Below are 21180 nucleotides of genomic sequence, written 5' to 3' on the forward strand. Positions count from 1 at the left end.
ATTATTATTATTATTATTATTATTATTATTATTATTATTATTATTATTATTATTATTATTAATTATTATCATTCAGGCTTACTCTCTGTTCCTTCCCTTTTCTTCCCCAAACAAAATAATATCAGTCGTGACAAAAACCTTTGATTGCTCGAAAGATATAGAAGAGTCTACATCAAAACAGACTAACATCTCCAAATCTGTTATAGCAAAAGTAATAAACACATATCTAGGATTATTTTTTGCAATATAAAATTGACACTGTGTAGTTTAATGTAATATTATGATTGACGTAAAGTTTATCGATGCCAAAAAATACTCAATGGGATTAACTGTTCTAAGATAACAATTGTAAAAAAAAAGAAGAACAATTTCTTGAGTAACTATCCCTCGCTACCACCACGCCCCCTCTCGCAACACACCACCACCAACAGCAGCATTGCCAGTCTATAAAGCATAAAGTGCGAAAGTTGAGTATTTAATTTCCGTTTTATTGTTAAAAAGATCCATGTCTATTTTTTATTTGAAATTCGGAGGACGTAAAAATTTGCGATCAAAAGATGTACTCCTATTTCTTGACCTGCCATTAAATGTAGAAAAAATTGTTTTACACTTAAATAAGGAATTCTAAGGTGGAGTATATAATGTATATAATGTTGTATTTAATAACTTTACTTGCTTTTTTAAGACTGGTGGTGTTACCATAGTTACCTTAGCACTCCCTCTTTATGTCATTTTGTAAACATTGTTATGGAAAATAATCGTTAATAATGAAATGACGTAGGTTCGAGTCCAGTGTTTATATTTAGCATTGTCTTTAGAAACAACTATGAATAACATTCATTACGAGAATACCACGTGATATCCAATTGTCTCTTTCGCTTGCTCTTATTTTCAAGCATTTTAATCGCGGTTGATTTGCCCAGTTACTTCTATAACATAGCGAATAATGTAATATATAAAGGTGTTTTTGGCAACAGTTTGCAACGCTTAGGGTTTGTGCATGCGCATTATAATTTTCTTTGATTATCAAGCCTGTATTTTGACTTATTTTCTAATCACATATTACCTCCACGAGCCGAGTAAACTACCAAGCATCAAGCGTTTGCAGAGACTTTCTTAAAAACAAAAAAAATTCGGGAAAACGTTGCCATTTTTAATGGGAAACTGCAGCCATAAACACTTTAATGGAAATCAGCCTTATGATTCGTCTCATGTAAATGCATCTTCGAAATCTGTCCATTGTGGTTGTTAGGTACGGTTTGGGCGTTGTATGAGCGTAGGAGAAAAAACAATTTGTTTTCCTGTAAACAATAGGACTTTATAATTACTTTTAAGTCATTTCAATTCTTTATCAAATATCTCAAGACTGATAACCATATTGAAAATTAGTTACCATGACAACACAATCATGTAATTGGTTTAGTAGTTATTCAAAGGATCGACGTCAACATGAAAAATCAATGTTAGTATGTGATTGCAACAAACACTATCGTTCGTTGAAGTCTAGCGTCACCAGTGTGTGTGTTTTTACAAGTATATTTACACGATTTCTTTTTTCTGACTCAGTCTGTGTTGTTGATATAAAATATTTATTTTTTACATCAATATAATGTGGTTGCATTGCGTAAATATAAATATCTGTTAGCTTGTTACACCTTAAAACGGCGAGAAGGACGTAAGTACGTTTTCTTTGCGTGTTTGTCTGTATAAAGTTTTCCTGCTTGTGCTTTCCTGTGATGCATTCAAGTGTATGCAAGAACAATGAAAATTTTATAATTTGAGTTAGTCATGCATTTTCTGATGAAAAAAAAACAAAAACAAGGCAAGCACACAATCTTTGCAATACACCTTCGTCATGCATGTGTATAAGGAGTTTGGTATACATACGAACGGGCTGATACCCCTTCACAAAAGATTTGAAAATAAGTAAATAACTGATTTCCCATATTTTTTATCCAGACAGGATATTTTTCATGTTTTTTCAGATTTTAGCTTCCCTAATATCAAGTTTTAATTCCTTTCTTATTGTTTAATGGCCTACAAAAAGTTAGTTGTAGATCATATAAAACCAATATAGCCATGTATTGCGGATCGTGCTTTTTCTTCGGAAGACAACAAAAAGTTGATTGCGGAACTGCTTTGCCACTGATTTTCTTACATCCGGTGAACGTAAACACTTATACACAAATTCTTTAATTACGCAATGTTTTTATATGCCTTGTTGACAAAATGTCGACAGCAGAGCAAAGGTTACTTAGACAATAAATGTCAAAAAAAGATAGCTAATTACAAGCTCGTGAGCTTGTATTAAAACGCAAATGTGTCCTACAAGAATGGAAATTTTTGCCTCTCTGAGCACCGACACGGGAGTCGTCGTGTGTTCGATTCTCATCTTGGTAACTATTTTTACTTTTTTTTTCTTTTTTCTTTTTTAAAAAGATAAGACAAGTGTTCAAAACACTTGTTTAACTAACTAGTAAATAAAGGTGTTTCCACCAAACTTTTTAAAAGTGAATGTAGGCAGAATTAACTGAATTAATGAATTTCGCAAATTTTGGGGTTTGTGGGTTTGTGGTCTTTCTTCTTCCTGTCAGTCGGTTCACCCAAGACGGACCCATCGAAAATTAAAAGTTCAAGGAATTTTCCGTTCAGGAAGGTCTCACAAATCAATTTTGAAAAATAAGTGTGTAACAAATATTATTGCGTATCTGAATAGTAAAATATGTCTAACTTCGTAACAAAAATCCCAATTTGATAGACAGCTTTTTGTAAACTTTATTCGCGAGGTTGTTTGCGTATATCATACGTCTTGTTTTTTTTGAAATGTTTACTTGAGAAGAACAACTTTATCACACCCTTTTATGCAGTATTTGATTTTTTAAAAGCGTATTAATTTTTTATATGTATAAAAATATAATCGAGTACAAGCACACTTCAATGCAATGTGATAACGCGATAATTTGCCTGTGAAAGTTTAATCAAGGAAGATACAAATAAATTCAATAGGGATATATTAAAATATCGCAACGCCTCGATTAAACGCCCCTGCTTTCTCCTCTTCAAATAAGTGCCCATCGAAAAAGTCAAACATTTAATAAGCGCCCGAACTAAAATCGATGAATTACTGTAAATACCAATTGAGAATAAAAACAATTCTGTATTTGTTCTGATTGTCATCCTGATTTGTCGGTGAAATTCAAAAAACAAAATGGGAAAGGTAATGTTTCAACCACAAATTAGTTATCATTATGAACATTTCATGAGGATAACGTCATCTTCTAAAGATGGATTTTAACTTGCCAAATTGCAGTTGTTTTTCCTTTTTGTATTTTTTTAAGTTTGAAAAGAGTGGAAAAAACATTGAAGCTGGTATAACAAAATATAATAGCGCAAAGTAAAATTAATTTAAGTCCTTGCTAGAAAATTTCGCTGGAGAACCTAAGCTATTATCGTTTACTCGAGATAAAAATGCAAAATATACTTGTTAACTCTTGAAGAAAGAAAAACAGTTCTTCCTTCAAGCTCTAAGATTACCTTAAGCCGACGGGAATGAACTTTGAAGTTATTAATAATCCATACTGACCGAATTATTGACTCAAACCAAAAAGTTCGCTCATTCCAACAAAACATCCTTTTTAAATATCGGGAAGGGAAAAACAGCCCTGGTAACAAAGTTGTCCAACAGAAGTGTGTTTGTGCACTTTTCAAAGCAAGCTGGTTTATTCCTTTGATCAAGTATAACCAACTAGCTCAGCATAACTTACACGCAATTTACACGCGGTTTAATGCCTCTGGTGGGTGAAGTTGTGATATTTTGAGCAAATGAGTTTTTCTTAGTTTGTTGTTGTGAATAGGAACAGTTCGCAATACAAAACACAGAAACTCAAGAATTTCTTCTTCTACAAAAACAGCTATCACCCCATATTTGATGTTTTACACTGAGGATTATCTAATAAATGCATTGGTATTTATGATGGAGAAAAAGATGCTAAGAGCGTTGTTATCATAAAATAAAAAGAAAAATTTAAAAACAGTATGCACGTGTGTGTCCTTTGATTTTATCTTTTATTTTCTTTTATATCTGTTTATTTCACGTTTTGTATATCATTTGTACACAAATATGTAAGATTTTATGTATCTTTTACACTAAACAGTTATTTTTTTTTCGATTTCCTAAATGTGATCGCATTTTTTACTCTTTTGATTTTTTCAACAATTATTTAAAAAATCACATTCTTAATCCTTTGTGGAGAAGAAAGATCTTCGGATTCACTTAAAAGTTTTTGTACCTCTTCCACTTAAAATGCTGTGAGTGCAACGACTCGAATATAAAAAGTATTCTTGACAAAGACTGCGAGTTCTAAAACACATTGATTCTTTTTATTGACCTATGTTGTTAAATACTTCATAATATTTTCACACACTTGCTAGCTACTGGATGTATAGACGAGATTGTTAGTTTCAATTTGTGATCACAAAAGTCTTAATTAGTTTGATTAGAGAGTTTTATCAAGAGCTACAATAAACTTTAGGATGAAACATGTGCGCTCTTGTTTATAACACGCTTCATTTGTATTTGCTCTTTTGTTTGTTTTGTTTTTACTAAATTATACACAACTCCTCCCCAGGGCTTTTCAGGTTTTTTCACCTAAGAATTCCCGGGGATTAGGTTGTGAATTATAGATCTATTTTTAGGATTAACAGAAAAAGAAAAATCTTACTCGTTGGTAAAAAAATAAGATCATAATGGGTTTCAATTTTTCATTCAAAGCAAAAGTAGATACCAAGAAGGGTTTAAAAATGAAGGGTACGTATTTTTATTTTATTTTTTTTTACAATATTTTCATGCTTTCGCGTTACAAAAATTATTTCAGTCTTGCATTGGAAGTGAAAAGTCCAAGATGACTCTAAAAAGTGGCGCCATGGTTGCTTCTCTTTATGACATTATTATGTAAAAATTTCGTGTAGAATTACATCAACCTTTTTTAAGGGAACGTGGGAGACAGCACAGAGACGCCAACTTTTTTAAAGCTAATGTTTGAGATTTGCCTCAGTATCTCCCGCAGTCGCAATCTGGCTTGGCAGCGCAGAAAAAAAATGAAAATTGGACACCTCGTTGGAAAATACACTTAAACCGCCGCCAGTTTTAAGGGTCAGGGTCTGGGTTTTAAGGGTTGGGGTTTCTGAGTCGACCCCAGGCCTCAAACTGATACTTATTGTTGAAAAGATCAAGCTACGGGTGAAATTGAGATGAAAAAGAAGAATAGATTTAATTTAAAAGATAGCGAAAAGAAATTCTGGCTTGAAATCCGTGCGACTTAAATATTTTTTTGGTGCGACAAGCAAAATGCGTGACACGTTCAATGGATAAAATCCCCCTCAACGAATTGAGATTTTATAATGCATAAAATGCATCATTTGTTTTTACACATCGTACACAATTCTAATTGCGAAACAGTCGGTACTAAACTATTTTACCATTGGAAGACAATGTTGCACAAAAATGACAACAAAATAAGGTCGCTGTTTCAACTTACAACTCGTGTTTTTTTCATAAAGAAATAAAGTATAAATAATAAAATATAAAGTTCTGCAAAAAAATACAAATGTATACAACTTTTGAAATTAAAAACACATCCATTTAAACGCACTGAGGAAACTTAATCAGGATGAGAAGCTTATTTATTTGTAAGGAACGTTTAACGAGAAAGGTGTCTAAATCAAGTATTTCTGATAATTATAACTCTTCAACACATCTCATAATGATTACCCCTAGGTGATGCAGCGGTCGAAGGTGTTACAGCAAATGGACATGTAGGTACATTGTCAAAATTTGAAGAAGAAGTCTTACAAGCGCACAACGAATGTCGTCGAAAACACAACGTTCCACCAGCCACGTGGTCGAAAACACTGGCAGCAAATGCTCAGAAATGGGCAAATCAAGTTGCTAAGAAAGGACGCCTGGAACATGCCCATCCTAATCAGAGAAAAGGCGAAGGGGAAAATATAGCATGCGCAGGAGGTTAGGTTGTATTTTGTATACTTTAAATTTTGGCGCTCAGTCGCTTCCCAAACAATTGGTTGCGCGAAATACTAATTTTTCGCGCAATTGGCTGCGCGAAAAATTGATATCCAGGCAATATTTCTTTTCAGAAAGTGCGCGAAAATTAGGTTTGTGCTGCTGCAACAGATTTAGGTGTATATGAATCTTTCTATGCACATTACCCGCAGAGAGTGCGCAAAAATTAAAATGTGCGCTAAACCTAGGTGCCTGCGAAGAAAGATCTGCGAAATTTAAACTGGCGGGAAAATGTCATGAATTATGTGTGCATGAATTATGTGTGCATACGTAAGAAATTTACGTTCGCGGTTCTAATTTTGTTTGTTTGCATATTAGGTCAACCATTGGACGGACGCAAAGCTACCATGATGTGGTATGATGAAATTAAAGATTATGATTTTACATCCAAACCGACTTACAATCCGAACTGTGGCCACTTTACGCAGGTGGTCTGGGCGTCATCAACCGAAATAGGTGCAGGTATCGCCACATCCAAAAAAGGAATGCATTTCGTTGTTGCAAGGTACTCGCCAGGAGGAAACAATTTAAACCTTTTTGAAGACAACATCAAACCGCCTCAGCAATCTGAAGAAGATGAATCAAAACAACCTTGTATTGATGAGGAGTGTATTGCACCAGTATCGCAAGATCAAGTTCACGAATCTCCAAACGTCGATTTAGACAACTTAAGTGAGTCTTCTAAGATCATATAATTTACGTTTGTGACACAGTCTAGCTGTCTAGAAGCAATCATAAATAAAAACTACCCTCTTAGATAAAACTTCTGTTTCTGTAAAAGAGAAACACAAAAGCTAAAGCCTAAACTTTGACTGGAAAACTATAACGTTACATAAAAGAGCTCAGGGAAATTGAAGCGAATATAAACTAACCGACATGACCGGATTTTTTTAACAGGTGCAGAAGTTAGCAAGTTGCCACCTCCAAAGCCATTCATCGTATTTCCTGGGACGAAAGAAAGATCAAATCTCGAGTTTGAAATGAAACAAGTACGACCAAACGAACCAAGCGAATTTAAAGGTATTAATTATTAGTTTGTCGATTGGTTTTATATTCCTTCGAGTACTGTGTACATCTAATTCATACCTTCAAGACTAAATTAACTTTTAGCATTTCGCCAAGTTATTTATTTTATCAATACTTAACCAGTTAGCTGTTTTAAAGCATTTTGTACAAAATATAGCTAACTGCTAATACACATCCATGACATTTTTCATAATTATCTACTACTTATTTGAAAAAGGTGTGATCACTTCGTAAGAATCTGCAAATTAATTTTTTTTTTGTTGAGCAGTAAGGTTACTGGACAAACTACCTATACAGTCTTTTCTGTTTAGAAGCGGAAACAGTTGAAGTCACAATACGAACACAACCAATAAAAGATGCATATTACCATGGACGATCAGAACATTACATTCAACCAGGAAAGTCGTATCAAATCGTACATTACACTTACTAGAGACTTGAAGAAGTCACGTGATATTATGAACAATGACATTTCAACGCGTTTAAACTTCAATTTCGTCATATTGACGGTTCTTTGTTTCTTATCAAAAGTATCTGGGCCAGCTTTACGATATAATCTGACCCAAAGATATTTATTTCTAGACATTATACACACTTTTCTATAAAATACCAAAATTCTAACCGGGGTAATTATTTTTATTTCTCTATTGTTGTTCTATCCTCCTAAATTGTTCTAAACAACAGAAATATTGTTTTAATCTGAAATAACACCCTGATACATTCTCGACTCCAGATCTTTTTTCCTCGAAAGCAATAAAATACTTTCGAGGTTTTAATTTCAAAAACCTTTCGGGATAAGAATGATTCTTATATATTCTTATAAAAAAGCGGCTAATCTTTTTGATTTTTGCCACTTGAATTGTCACTGCCATTGCTTAAGAAACAGATGCTGAGTTTTGTTCAATATGTTTCGATTTGCTACTGTGTCACTAGCACCTGGGTTGATTACCTTAAGTGGAGAAATTTTAGCGCAGATTGACAAATTATTTCAAAATCTAAATTCATCAATTTCTTTAAAAATCAAAAACAACTTTGATCAAGTGAAGGCCAGATGCTTTTAAGCAAATTAATGTTAATAAACTACAACATTTTGCCATACGCCCTGCGTTTCGTCGTCCCTATTATGCATACGCCCTGCGTTTCGTCGTCCCTGTTATGCATACGCCCTGCGTTTCGTCGTCCCTGTTATGCATGCGCCCTGCGTTTCGTCGTCCCTGTTATGCACATCTCCATTCTCATCCGACAATCGTGAATTGACTGTCAACCACTTTCTTAACACTTCTGGCATCAATAAGGAATACACTGCTCAATAAACACCGCTAAGAAAAATACAATACCATCTTTAGATATAATCACAAAATAATCAATATATGTGGAAAAACAAGTCTCTTCAGAATTTAGCATATCGTCAACGTCTTATGTGGTACTGACTTTAACAACTATTTTTTCATCACCTTCACCTATCTCATCATATCCTTGCTGAAATCTTGCAAAAAAACACTGACAAAACCTAACAACTATCAAGATATAAGTATTTTACATAACAAAACCACTAGAACCTATCATCTCAATATGATTTTAATTGCACCTCTTTAACTCTGTAAAAGGTAAAAGCCAACGAATGAATCAAAAAATAATATATTGGCAGTGTAGAGGCTGATAGGGTGATTTAGTCATGTATTTTAAGAGAAGAATGTAGAAAAAATGTAGAATTAATGCAAGCGTTTTGAATTTTTATTTATTAAATCCAATGGATGCTATTTTGTTCTTGTTTTTCAATCACTCCCAATGTTCTTCAGAATTTCATATATTTTTGCGATTCAATAGTTTAATCAATCTTACTTTTGTGGAACTATTTTTTTGCGATTTGCTATCACGAGTGCAATTTTGCGGAACTTAATTTTGCGAATAGACTATAAAAATAAGTTTTGCAAAACTTTCTTTAGGTTATGGAGGTTAAGTTAAACGACAGCTACTACTGGCTCCCTTATACTGATCTCTGATTAAAAATCGGCCTACTTCATATTATACAAACCCTACTCAAGGAATCTGAAGAAAACTATCAACCCACACTGCCATCACATGTGGCTCATACGAAGGAAACAAATCTGAACCGATGTTTAAATATAAAACGTTTATCTCACGAAACCAAAAAAAAATTTTTTTTCACCTGGCACATTGCAACTAGCAAAAAGAAGTACAAGGATATTTTCGAAGAATACTTTTTTAAAAAAAGAATAGATGTTACAAAAAAATAAAAATTAAAAAGAAAATTCAGCTATCTTGAGTGGATAAATTTTGGCGAGCATTTAATTGGGCGAATGACCAAAATGGAATATTTGGCGGGAATTTAATTTTTGGCGAATGATCAATTTTATAAAATTTGGCAAGGATTTAATTTGGCGAATACAAAAAAAAAATGTTTATTTTGGCGGGGATTTATTTTGCCGAATGACACAAAAAAATAAATTTTTATGTCTTGAAATGTACGTATATATAAACACAAGTTCGTTTTTTTAGGGAAAAAACATTTTTCTTTTCTTAATTAAAAAAAAAACGTTTAAAAAGGCGAATTTTGCCGAAATTCGCAAAATTTAATTCTCGCCAAAATTTGTCCAGTATTCAAAATTTGAAAAATATTAGAATAAAATATCTAAAAAACAAAAACAACACTTTACATATTAATTAATTATCCAAAATTATTTCTTAAAGCCTTTTCTAATAAGGACTTATTTTGATTTTTTTCTGACGAAAAGAAGCTGGTTGGATGACAAATCTTCTTAAGGTCATTTACCACATGCAAGGTTCTAAATAATTTAGTTTTCGCTACCCGTTTTAAAGGAACATTCGCGAGGAGCAAAATTCGCGAAATAGTGTACTAAGTAATGTGTAATAAGTAATAAACTGTGTAGTAGTGTAGTTAGTCACAACTCACGAAAATACTATGTTAAAATGAATCAATAATCCATCCCATAATTGAAAAAGTTCAAATGCAAGTGCATACTGCAAAAGGTACAACAAACATAACACCTAAACAGGAGGCGGGTCTCTTACTTACAGTTCCCTCCCTTAGATCGGCACAGGTCAGCGCTTGTATCTTCAGTGACCAATAGAAGGTTTCAGCACTTTCAGTAGATTTTAAAGGATTTAATATAACACGTTTCTTTAAGAGTTTTGGTGACGAAAGCGTCAATCAACTTGCAACGCTTTTACTTTCAGAGTAATTGGACGGTCAGTCGAAATTGTAGCCACGATCGTTCGATTGTAATTTTCGTATCCTGGTTCGACAGAAAATTCGAAATTTCTCAATAGGTGAGCAATGGCAATTTGCATTTCTAGCATAGCAAAATTTTTACCAATACAGCTGTATGGCCCATACGAAAACACGAATGGTTCAACTGGTGTGGATTCATCTAAAAGTTGGAATGAAATAGTGAGAAAGTGATTTTTTCTTTAAAAAAAACCGTTTTTAAAAAAAATCAAAAATACACATACTTTTTTCGTTATCCATAAATCGATCAGGTTGAAACTTGGAGCCATCTTTGAAGTTCTCGATTCCGTAAAAAAATATTGGCAGCAAAAAGCATGTCCCTTTTGGGTAGGTGTGACCACACATGTTTACTTCCTCCTGGTTAGTTCTTTGAAGTAACGGACCAGCAGGATGAAATCGCAAAGTTTCTTTGAGAAATGACTGAGTAAAAGGCAGAGATGAAATATCTTCTGGTGTAATGTCAGATTTTTGTTTTAAATTTTGCACAATCTCACAACGTGCTCGTCTTTGGGCGTCTGGATGCTACAGAAAAAAAATGATTCGTAGAAAGAACCGTAAAACTTAATCATTGAAGGAATAAAAAGTTAGGGTTGTAAAATACAAAGCATGGATAAGCGATGAGGAGGGTGAAGTGATTCGGGAGGTGGACGATTTTTCTGCATTCTAACAGTATACAATTTACCTTTGCGAATTCTAGGAAACACCATGCCAAACTAATCGCGGTTGTATCAACAGCAGCCAGTAAGAAAGTATATGTTAAATCTTTAATCAGCTGGTCTGTCATCCCTTCTTTTGTTTCATCATCTCTTGCATTAATCATTAAAGATAAGATATCTTTTTCTTCTTCTTCACTCAGTGTACCCTCTTTCATTGCTTGCTTGCGTTTGTCGAATAACTAGAATTCGAGTAAAAATTTTTCTTATCGCTGCGATCAAACACTAAGCACGGTAACTTAAGTCATTACCCGCATAATATTTGTGAAAAAGGCCATTTTGGCCATTTCTCCAAATGGTAAAAAGCATCACTTGGCAAATACTTGGCTACAAAACGTTTTACTTTGGCAGGAGTGCAGGTCAAGTAAACAATGTCGAAAATGCGCTAGCTACACTTTCCACAATGTCCGCCGCATTATAGCACAATCCGCTCCCCAACCCGGAAAGGTCCGAAAAAGCGGGGGATTGGCTGTAATGACATCATCCATCAGTACCGATAAAAATTTTGGATCACACCAAATGACCTAAGATCCTAAGTCTGCTTGAACATTGACACGTTCAGGGAGCGTGTTAATTAAATGGAAACAGCGTTCTTAATTGCTTGTGCTTACGAGCTTTGTAAATCTGATCGTTTTCACTAATTTACTCTTTGTGCGGATGGAGATTCTCCGTTGCTTTCAGCCTTTTTTCCCTGACGTCCTTTTTAAGTGACGCTTATAGCTAAATATTCTTCTTCTTACACGCTTTAAGTCTGTGTTAGCCTTCTAAATTATCCGTAATTTATTTAAATTTAACATCTCCTGAACTGTGAACAAATTCCATTTTGTTAATAGGTTCAGTTTTGCGCAACTGTTTCGGTAAGACGACCGCGCCAACTTTTGATACACTTTATTAGTATAATTATTGATATTTATTTCTCAAAAATTCACGAACTCGCGGTAACACATCTTCAATATGAATATGAAATAAACGGGTAATATAAACAAAGTCCAAAACATTTTTTAGCAGACATTAAACAACTCATGAAGTATGATGTACACTAAATATTTTATACAGATAATCCGGCATATGATCGAATGTTACCTGGTTCATAATATTACGAGCCTCTTCATTCAATTCCTTTGATTTAGCAGCAGGACCAAAAGGCAGGTACCACAAAAAAGGAAATAAGTCAAGTAGGAGGCGTGTTTTAACATTAGCCAAACCGTCCACATGGCTCATGAAAATAGAGACAAACTTGGACTCTTTAGAAATCTGAGCATTGAAATTGCATCCAAATCCAATTTGTCCAATTACATCAAATGCCAACATTTGAAAATACTCTTGAACTGCAATGTTGCGGCTACTGTCTTTCACAAAGTCTTTTATAATCTAAAACACAAAGCGTGAAGTAGACGATGGAAAAAATGTTCCTTTCAAGAAGTAGAGCTTTCTCGTATTTAATTTCTTCGTTGTGCTGCAGGCTTTTCCTTTAATTTTTTACAAGGTAAACAACATGCAGTTAAAATCCTTCATACATCAAATACCACCTGTTACAACTGTTAGTCACATATCACATTTGTGCCAAGTTTTATGTCATGCCGGAAGTTATGGTCTGCAGGAACTAAATGCCCACCATCATACTTTCGAGGCCGAAAAAAACCCATATCAAATAGGTAAACAAAGCGTGGAATGGTGAACATAATGTGTAAAAAATCAATGGGTATCTCCTCCCGTTTTCCCCATCGTACATTACAAGATTTAGTTTCAATTTTTTCAAGTAAACTTGTTGTTATAAGTTCGATCTGGTAATCTAACAAATGTTGTTGATATTGGTAATTTGTGTTTTTTTTTAAAAAAAAGCTAACTGAATAACACATTGATTTTTGCACAATGACTATGATCAGCATGGCTCTGTAACTAGTCTTCCTGAGGTCGAATAAAGTTAACATTATGTACATATCGCACTACAGCAATCCCGTTATTTATTTTTTATATGCAAGAAAAGTATAATAAAAAGAAGGTCTTTTGTCTCCTCTGGTGGTGTAAGCAAGAATCCTTCTTTAAAATGATAAGAGTTGTAATACTAACAAAATAAATGGTAAATCACCTTTACTAACACCCTGGAGTTTTGATTAAATGTTTCAGTGTAGTTTTTCAGATGTAACTTCGAGAAAGCTTTAAACAAAAGCTTTTTTTGGAACTGGTGAAGACGGCCTGTTGCTGATAACAATCCATCACCGAGAAGTGGAAAGTAACGCTTAAAAAAGTTGTTTCTCTGATAAATAGCTGGTCTTGATACTATTAGTTTGAAGTCGTCAAAATTTGTAAGAAACACAGCCTCTCCGACAACTGAAGAAAGATATAACATTAATTTTACTAACTCGTTTTAAATCTATAACTTCAATTTATTTGCTCTTGATTTTGGTATTACAAGCCGTATCAAAAAATTGTTAATGTGACTCACTTAATTTGTTTCAAATGCTTACAGAAGCTTGTAAGTTCAACACTAACAGTGACAGATTGACTGGTCAATATTAGAAAGCTGTTAGCTGAAAAACATTATTATAGTCTCCTGGTCCATGAGAGATTGACCAGATACACTTTGTAGCATTAGCTGCTTTGAACTGATAGAAAGAAATGCAAGAGGAAAAAAATGGAAGCCTGATCACTCAATGTCTTGCACATTAAATTAATATATGCAAGGAAGTTTAACCTCCTTGTTATATGCAACTGTATCAAAAAGCAAAATATGAAAGAAGGGATATAGATAATTTAAAAAAAGGCCAAGGTTTCGTACACTTTTATTAAAAATAGAAAAGTCTGACTGTGCCTAAATGAGTTGTCTTTTATTAAAATCTATGCATCAAAAAATACTTACAAGCATTCATTGTCATTCTGAATGCTCCTTTATCTTTATGCATGCGACAATATCTTTCTATAATATCTAATTGATCTGTGTTTGATAAAAAATATGGCAGCTGATTGACAATTGGCCATGCTTCAGGATTGGGTAAGTGTTTCAACGGAGAGAAGAACTGTTTTAGCAAGAGGTAGACCAGTACCATAATGATAATTGTGGAGAGAAGAAACACCAGCATATTGGGCTGCTATTTTCAACCTGAAAGTAGAACTGGATGATTTGACACAGTTGTTTGTGAAGTATGGAAAAAATAGTGGTTTAAATTTAAACGCAAGATTATTTGCCATATCACATGGCTAAAATCTTTAATAAGATAACCACAAATAACTTCCCAGAAAATCCTAGAAATACAATTCTCCAATTTTCTAAAATCTTAATTTTTTTTACTACACAAAAGATTATATATAAGTAGATTATATATAATCTACGCCTGATAAATGGAGAAATAAATATTGTTGGATTATTTTTTGGAATAAATAATGTTGGATAAATATGGTAAAAACAAGTCCCACAAAAAATATAAATAAAGTAAAACCACTTATTTTCAAAACCATATGATTACACATATGACTATGATTTTGTTTAGATAATCACTTAATTAGCACGGTATACGTTATATTAAATCGATTATTTATTAAATTAACTTTTTTTGACCTGGTATTTGCGCTCTAAACAATTGCCTTTTAAAAAATTTGCTTAGCAAAAAATGAGAAAAAAATAGAAGAGACCTGTGCACCCATAATTGTTTGATTTATTGTCAATTTCAAAATCAAACAAAACCTTTAAATTTGTGTATGGCTTGAAATCACCATTTTGGATCTGTGAATAGTCTGATTGCAAAAATGCTGGTGAATAAGGCTGGCGTTTCTTTCTTGTTCGCTTGAACCTGTGGTTCAAGCGAACAAGAAATTGGCTAAAGCTTCCTATTTCAATTATATTTATGTTTTCATTCTGTGATGTGTTTTTTCCAATGTGAGATCCACTGGAATTATTTTAAATCTTTATGATTAAAATGGTTGCAATACTTGGCGACTGGTCTTAGATAAATCTAGTAGCTGCTTCAAATATCGCCACGTACAATTTTCTGATCAAAAAACAGACGCAACATTAGGAAAACTTGGGTAAAGCGAAATAACCAAAGAGGATCTGTGGAGGAGAGCCACGATGAACTGATGAAAAATTCTGCCATATTTTTAAAGCAGCTGACTTAGGATTTCAGTGCACACTAAAAGATTTTCCAGTGCGCACTAGTGACTTTGCTACTGCGCACTAGTAACTTCATTAGTGCGCGCTAGAAAATAATACTAGTGCGCACTAAAAAATGACCTAGTGAGTTTGTAGGGCAATAGAAATATAAATTTAGTGCGCACTAACACCATTTTAGTGCGCACTAGTTAACTTGTTACTGCACACTAGACTCCGCGCTAGTGCGCACTATTTTTTATCCCAGTGCGCACTAAGGATACAGCCTAGTGCACACTGGAAATATTCCTAGTACGCACTAAACATTCCGCTCTCTCTTACGACGTTCTCTTACGACGAAATTTTAAAGTTGGTTTTCAGTGAACATCAAAGGAAGTTAAGTGTTCGAACCCTTCGTCGAATATTAAGAAAGCTCGGATTAAAAAGAAGAGGATATGAAGTTGATTCCAGGGTACTTGTTAGCAGTGTTTCAGATATGCTTGCCAGCGGTTCACAAAATCGAGGCTATCGTAACATCCGACAAAGGGTTCTTCAAAATGGAATGCAAGTCCAAACTTCTGTGGTTCAACAGACGTTAAAAATTATCGATCCAGATGGATGTGCTCGTCGATCCAAGCACAGACTAGAACGCAGGAAATATGTGAACCGTGGATGTCGATGACCATGTCGATGGAAACAATAAGTTGAAATCATTCGGCTTCTACATTCATGGTGCTATCGTATCATATGGCTTCATGTTTCAAACACTACCAAAGAGCCTGAGGTTATCGCCAGTTATGTCCTTAACATATTGAAAAAGTGTTGTTAAAAGCTTTTTATTATAATTATTGCTTAGCTGATCGAGGCACGGATAGTGTGAAGATATGCACCGTTCAACGTTTTTAGCTTCGAAACGGTACCGATAGTTTCGCAGCTTAGTTTTCAGTATGGGCGATCTACTAGCAATCAGAGGATAGAGGCTTGGTGGTCCATCTTAAATTGCGACACGTTGGGATGTTGGATTAAATATTTTCGCGACCTTCGTGAACAAGGTCTTTATGATGATTCTGATCAATTGCATGTTATTGTTGTTTTGCAGGACAATAGCAATCAAACAAAGGACTGGAAACAATCACTTGATTAGGAAAAACCGCTTTAGTGAAGTACCCACATGTCATCCAATTGTGCTTTACACTATTCCCGAGCTAGTTAGAGTAGATGTACTCAATTCTGTGGTAACAAATTTGGTTATCGCATTCACAAGACCTCCTACAAGCTTTGGGTGTAGTCAAGAATTCGCAAAGCTGGCATCGATATATATATATATATATATATATATATATATATATATATATATATATATATATATATATATATATATATATATATATATATATATATATATATATATATATATATATATATATATATATATATATATATATATATATATATATATATATATATATATATATATATATATATATATATATATATATATATATATATATATATATATATATATATTGCACATATATTGCAGGATGAAAACAATCCGGCCCGCGCCCAAGATGTACTTTTGCGATGCCACATATTTGACCAATTGGGTAATAATGCCGTTCAGCAACATGTTCAGGATCGGCTGTCAGTGTAATGTTAAATCTACTGCCAAAAACATGTTTCCTGCATCAGCAATACTAGCCATACACAAAGCTCAGAACCCACGGAAAGGGCTACCTGTATCTGATGCTGCTTCACCAGCAAATCTTACAGACACATCATCAAATACCATATCAAACTTTTGCTTTAAAATAATTGCCCAAAATCGTTCCGCTGCGCGCCGTACAATGACAGTTTTTCTTATACCTGTTGTTTTACGTTCTCTGTATAATTCATTGGCTTCTGCTAAAAATGTTTTGTCGAGATTTTCAATTGGACTAACAACGTTTATTTCTTCTGCGTCGGACTGTACCAGAATGTTGTGAAGGGGGGTTGGAAGATTACACTTGCAGGATCCAGGTTCCTTCGGACAGCTGAACAGTGATACGCACCTATAGAGGGAGAAGCGCTGGCCATTGCATGGTCATTAGAGGCTTTAAGTTAATTAAGTTTTTTACCTTAGGATGCGACAAATTGATTATTGCCACAGACCACAGGCCTCTTACTAAAATCTTTGGCGACCGGTTCCTACACGAAATAACGAACACAAGAATGTTTCGTCTGAAACAACGCACCCTTAGGTGGCGTTTTAAAATCGTCCACAGAGCAGGAAATTCGATTCTGGCGTCTGATGCTACGTCAAGAAACCAAGGAAACGCCTCCCATTCCAACGTTGAGTGGTTCACACTTCATTGATTGTTTGGTTGCATTAGCACTGGACGAATCAATCATTGCTGCTAACAATGCTGCACTGAATAAAGTAAGTGCCCTTACTTGGGATCAACTACATTGTCAACGGCTTCCCGGAAACCGCAGAATTCTTACCAACACAACTACAACCGTATTGGCGGTATCGACATGACTTATATGTGGTCGATGATGTTACACCTCCATCCTTACGTCAAGAAGTCTGTCACACCCTTCACTCAGCACATCAAGGAGTCACTGGTATGGCCAAGCGTGCTAGAGCCACAGTCTTTTGGCCAGGTATATCTTCGTCCATCAACCAAACCCGTGAACAGTGTCAGACGTGTTGAAAAATCTCCCCAAGTCAACCACACCTCCCACTGGTCGGCTAGAAGGTCACCACTATCTAATAATAGTTGACCGCTTCAACAACTGGGCAGAGGTAGTATAGATATCACCCAGTGCTCGAAATCAAGGCTCAGCTCGCTTGATACGTGCTCTCCAACGTTTATTCGCCACATTTGGTGCTCCTAATGAGTAGTGACGGTGGATCTGAGTTTAAATCGGCTGAGACAATAGAGTTCCTGAGACGTTGGGGTGTCAGCACAGAATGTCTTCTGCGTACCACCCAAGATCGAATGGTCGTGCGGAAGTTGCAGTAAAGTCGATGAAGCGCCTCCCACGTGATACCATTACAAGTACTGGAACTGTATTTTGTATGTTTCTTCCGTTATAATAATTTCTATACGCTGTATAGGTTAAATTGAGATTGACTGAAAAAGAACTGTCACCCATTATCCCGAGTGAAATGACAGTTCGGTATCAATCCATGCCTCCGTCAGAGGGTTGTAAGTCTTCTCCAAAATACAAGGGAAGATTTGATGTTGTTTGTCGTATCCAAAGACGTCAAATACGTAAACACCACGATGATGCCCATTATGTCAGTTCATATTTTTCGTAAGTAACAAATATTTCCAATAATGTGTGATAGGTTTAGTAAAGGTTCAAGCATCAGATCACAATTACCACTGTGTTAACATCACTCCATCTGTTGATCTGTTACATCTGAGACATACTCTTGGCATCCCAGAAAAAGAAGATAATGGAATTCAAAACCGCATTTCAAGTATGTAACCAGTGTAAGGGAAAGGGAAAAGAGGAGATTGTTCTCCAGAAATCCAAACGTGCTAGCTCAGCAAAAAAAACATCGACAGTAGTATCGGTGGTATACGATGAAGAAGTCGATATGGTAGTTGGAATCAAGGAAGCGAAAGCAGCAACATCAATTTCAGTTCCGTTGGAGCAAGGAAGAAAAGTCAGCCAACAGAAAAACAGGCAACAGAAAAACAGCCAGCAGAAAAACAGCCAACAGAAATCGACGATGCCTCTGTCTCAGATGGCCAAGAATCTAGAAAATTTGTCGTTTGCGAAGACGAAGATAATCCGATTTTTAGTGATTATAGTTTATAGTTTTTAAAGAAAGAGCATTTTTCAAAAAAATTGCAATATTTTTATTGACAGATCCACCGAGTCACTTTTTCAACCAGAGCGGACACTAACCGAACATTGTTTTGTATACCGCCTAAGTCAACTGCTATAAAAAATGTGGCTGAATTTGAATTGAATTGAATTTTTTATTTCAGTGATATAGATACATATAGTTACAGTGTTTAAATATGGAGACCGTCAAATAGCTATATTAGCTAAACGGGTGAGGCAACCAGTTAGAAAAAACCTACATATAATTATAAAAACTGATATAAATATATATATATATATATATATATTATATAAAAGTGACTAATCAGGACCATTCTTGTAGCTTTCTAGAAAGAAGAGTTTACATTTTGATTTAATTTGACCAGAGCTTAATGAGGCCAAGTCATGTCTAGAAAAATGTTGCTGGAACCTATTCCAACAGAGAATACACTGATAGGGTATATATAGAGTTGACACCAAATTTAGAAATTCTGACCACAGGTCTGTTAAGAAGTTTAATGGAGGAGTTTCTGGTTTCATATGTCGATTGAATGATTTTTAAATTAAAAAGGTTACAAACGTCATTAGGGGTTAGAGAATTGAGGATATTTAAAGACTAATATAATGTTAGATAAAGTTATAAAATCAGAAATGCGAAGGATTTTACATTGAGATAAAAGAGGTATAGAAGATTGTCTAAAATCAGAAAAAGTAATAACACGGATAAGTAATAACGCTTTTTGTAGTTTGATAATACGATGAGTGTTTGATATTGATTGACCCCAGATTTGACAAGAAAATGTAGCATGAGACGCAAAAAGTGCATGATAGCAATCAATTAGCGAAGATTTAGGTAGATAAAGTATAGACAACATACCATTAGCCTTATTTAATTTAGAAGCTATAGAATTAGTATGAGGGATCCATGTAAGATGGTGATCAAGTAGGACACCTAAATATTTAACAGTGTCAACAAATTGAGGTACATTCCCATTTAGTTTTAACTTTAAGTTATAGTTGATGCATTTGTTACGATGTTTAAAAAGAATGGCTTCAGTTTTAGCGATGTTAAGAGAGATTTTATTGGAATTTAACCACTTGAAAAGGAATTTCAGATCAAAATGTTAACACGTTTTTAGATTTTTTTTGGATCGTGACTGGAATAGAGAAGACTAGTATCGTCAGCAAAATGGAATAATTCTGAGTAGATAATAGAATTAGTTAAATCGTTAATGTAAATTAAAAACAATAAGGGTCCACGAATTGAACCCTGAGGTACACCATATCTTAACTCAATTGACGAAGAAGTGAAGTTTGAAATTTTGACCGATTGCAAACGTTTAGAGAGATACGATTCGAACCAAGAGTTACTTAAGCCCCTTCTGTAGTGATTAAGTTTATCTAAAAGGATTTGGTGGTTTCAGATATGAGCCACTGTAACTTGTTGCCTAACAATGGCCACAAACTGTTACTTTAACTGCTGGTACAGAACACATTCACACATAACAACATTCCTGTGATCCAACTCAACTCAGTTACCCTCGTCCATTATTATCCACCTATCACCCCACAAATAAATAATGCAAAGGAGAAAAACTTGCCAAGAAAAACACTTAAAGAAGACAAAGCTAGCTAGCTACTGTTTACAAATATACCAATATAACTTACCTATAAATTTACTTTAACAAAAGTAAGTTTATTGATCTTATTGATTTCTTTTCAATTAAAGCATGACTTTTGTATTTAGAAAACCCATATCCAAGTATTATTACCCTCACGCATAGTGCAAATCAGCTGAATGTGGTTCAATCTAGACTATTTTGTATGAGGCGCCGTTTGTGGTAAAAGAATTAACTGCTAGTTCGAAAAAAATACAAGAAGCCCTGGGGGCTCTAAGAATTTCCGCCCGCTACCAAAATATTTGATGACAGCCTGCTAATTCGTTGTGTTATCGTGCCAAACATTTGAAGAGGTTTGGTGCATGAAACTCTGAAGATAAAGCACACAAGTGACATTATATCTTACAACAAACGCAAAAAAAAACGAAATTTGTCATGATAAACTCACATTTTAAAAGAAATTGCTAACAAAAAATACAGCATATCATTCATGCTTGAAACGTTTATGGTCTTAAACGGCATTTAGTTAACAAAAAATCAAAATTTTGATGTCACCATCATGT

General features: G+C 34.5%; 2 protein-coding genes across 2 annotated transcripts; one reads left to right on the forward strand and one right to left on the reverse strand.

The window, feature by feature from the left end:
* Positions 1-1465: 1465 nt before the first annotated feature.
* On the forward strand, positions 1466-7735 carry LOC130612056 (ectin-like). Its single transcript, XM_057433345.1, has 6 exons — positions 1466-1675; positions 4696-4807; positions 5777-6022; positions 6398-6751; positions 6977-7099; positions 7417-7735. The coding sequence occupies exons 2-6, from the start codon at positions 4747-4749 to the stop codon at positions 7536-7538; spliced, it is 906 nt and encodes a 301-aa protein (XP_057289328.1). The 5' UTR covers positions 1466-1675; positions 4696-4746; the 3' UTR covers positions 7539-7735.
* Positions 7736-9622: 1887 nt separating this feature from the next.
* On the reverse strand, positions 9623-20822 carry LOC130612055 (cytochrome P450 4d2-like). The gene is made up of 7 exons (XM_057433344.1): positions 20667-20822; positions 13950-14189; positions 13179-13420; positions 12173-12460; positions 11059-11271; positions 10601-10898; positions 9623-10518 (listed from the first exon to the last, which is right to left on the reverse strand). The coding sequence occupies exons 2-7, from the start codon at positions 14167-14169 to the stop codon at positions 10295-10297; spliced, it is 1485 nt and encodes a 494-aa protein (XP_057289327.1). The 5' UTR covers positions 14170-14189; positions 20667-20822; the 3' UTR covers positions 9623-10294.
* Between the last annotated feature and the right edge of the window lie 358 nt (positions 20823-21180).

The sequence above is a fragment of the Hydractinia symbiolongicarpus genome, chromosome 10 (genome assembly GCF_029227915.1).
Source record: "Hydractinia symbiolongicarpus strain clone_291-10 chromosome 10, HSymV2.1, whole genome shotgun sequence".
Lineage (NCBI taxonomy): Eukaryota > Metazoa > Cnidaria > Hydrozoa > Anthoathecata > Hydractiniidae > Hydractinia > Hydractinia symbiolongicarpus.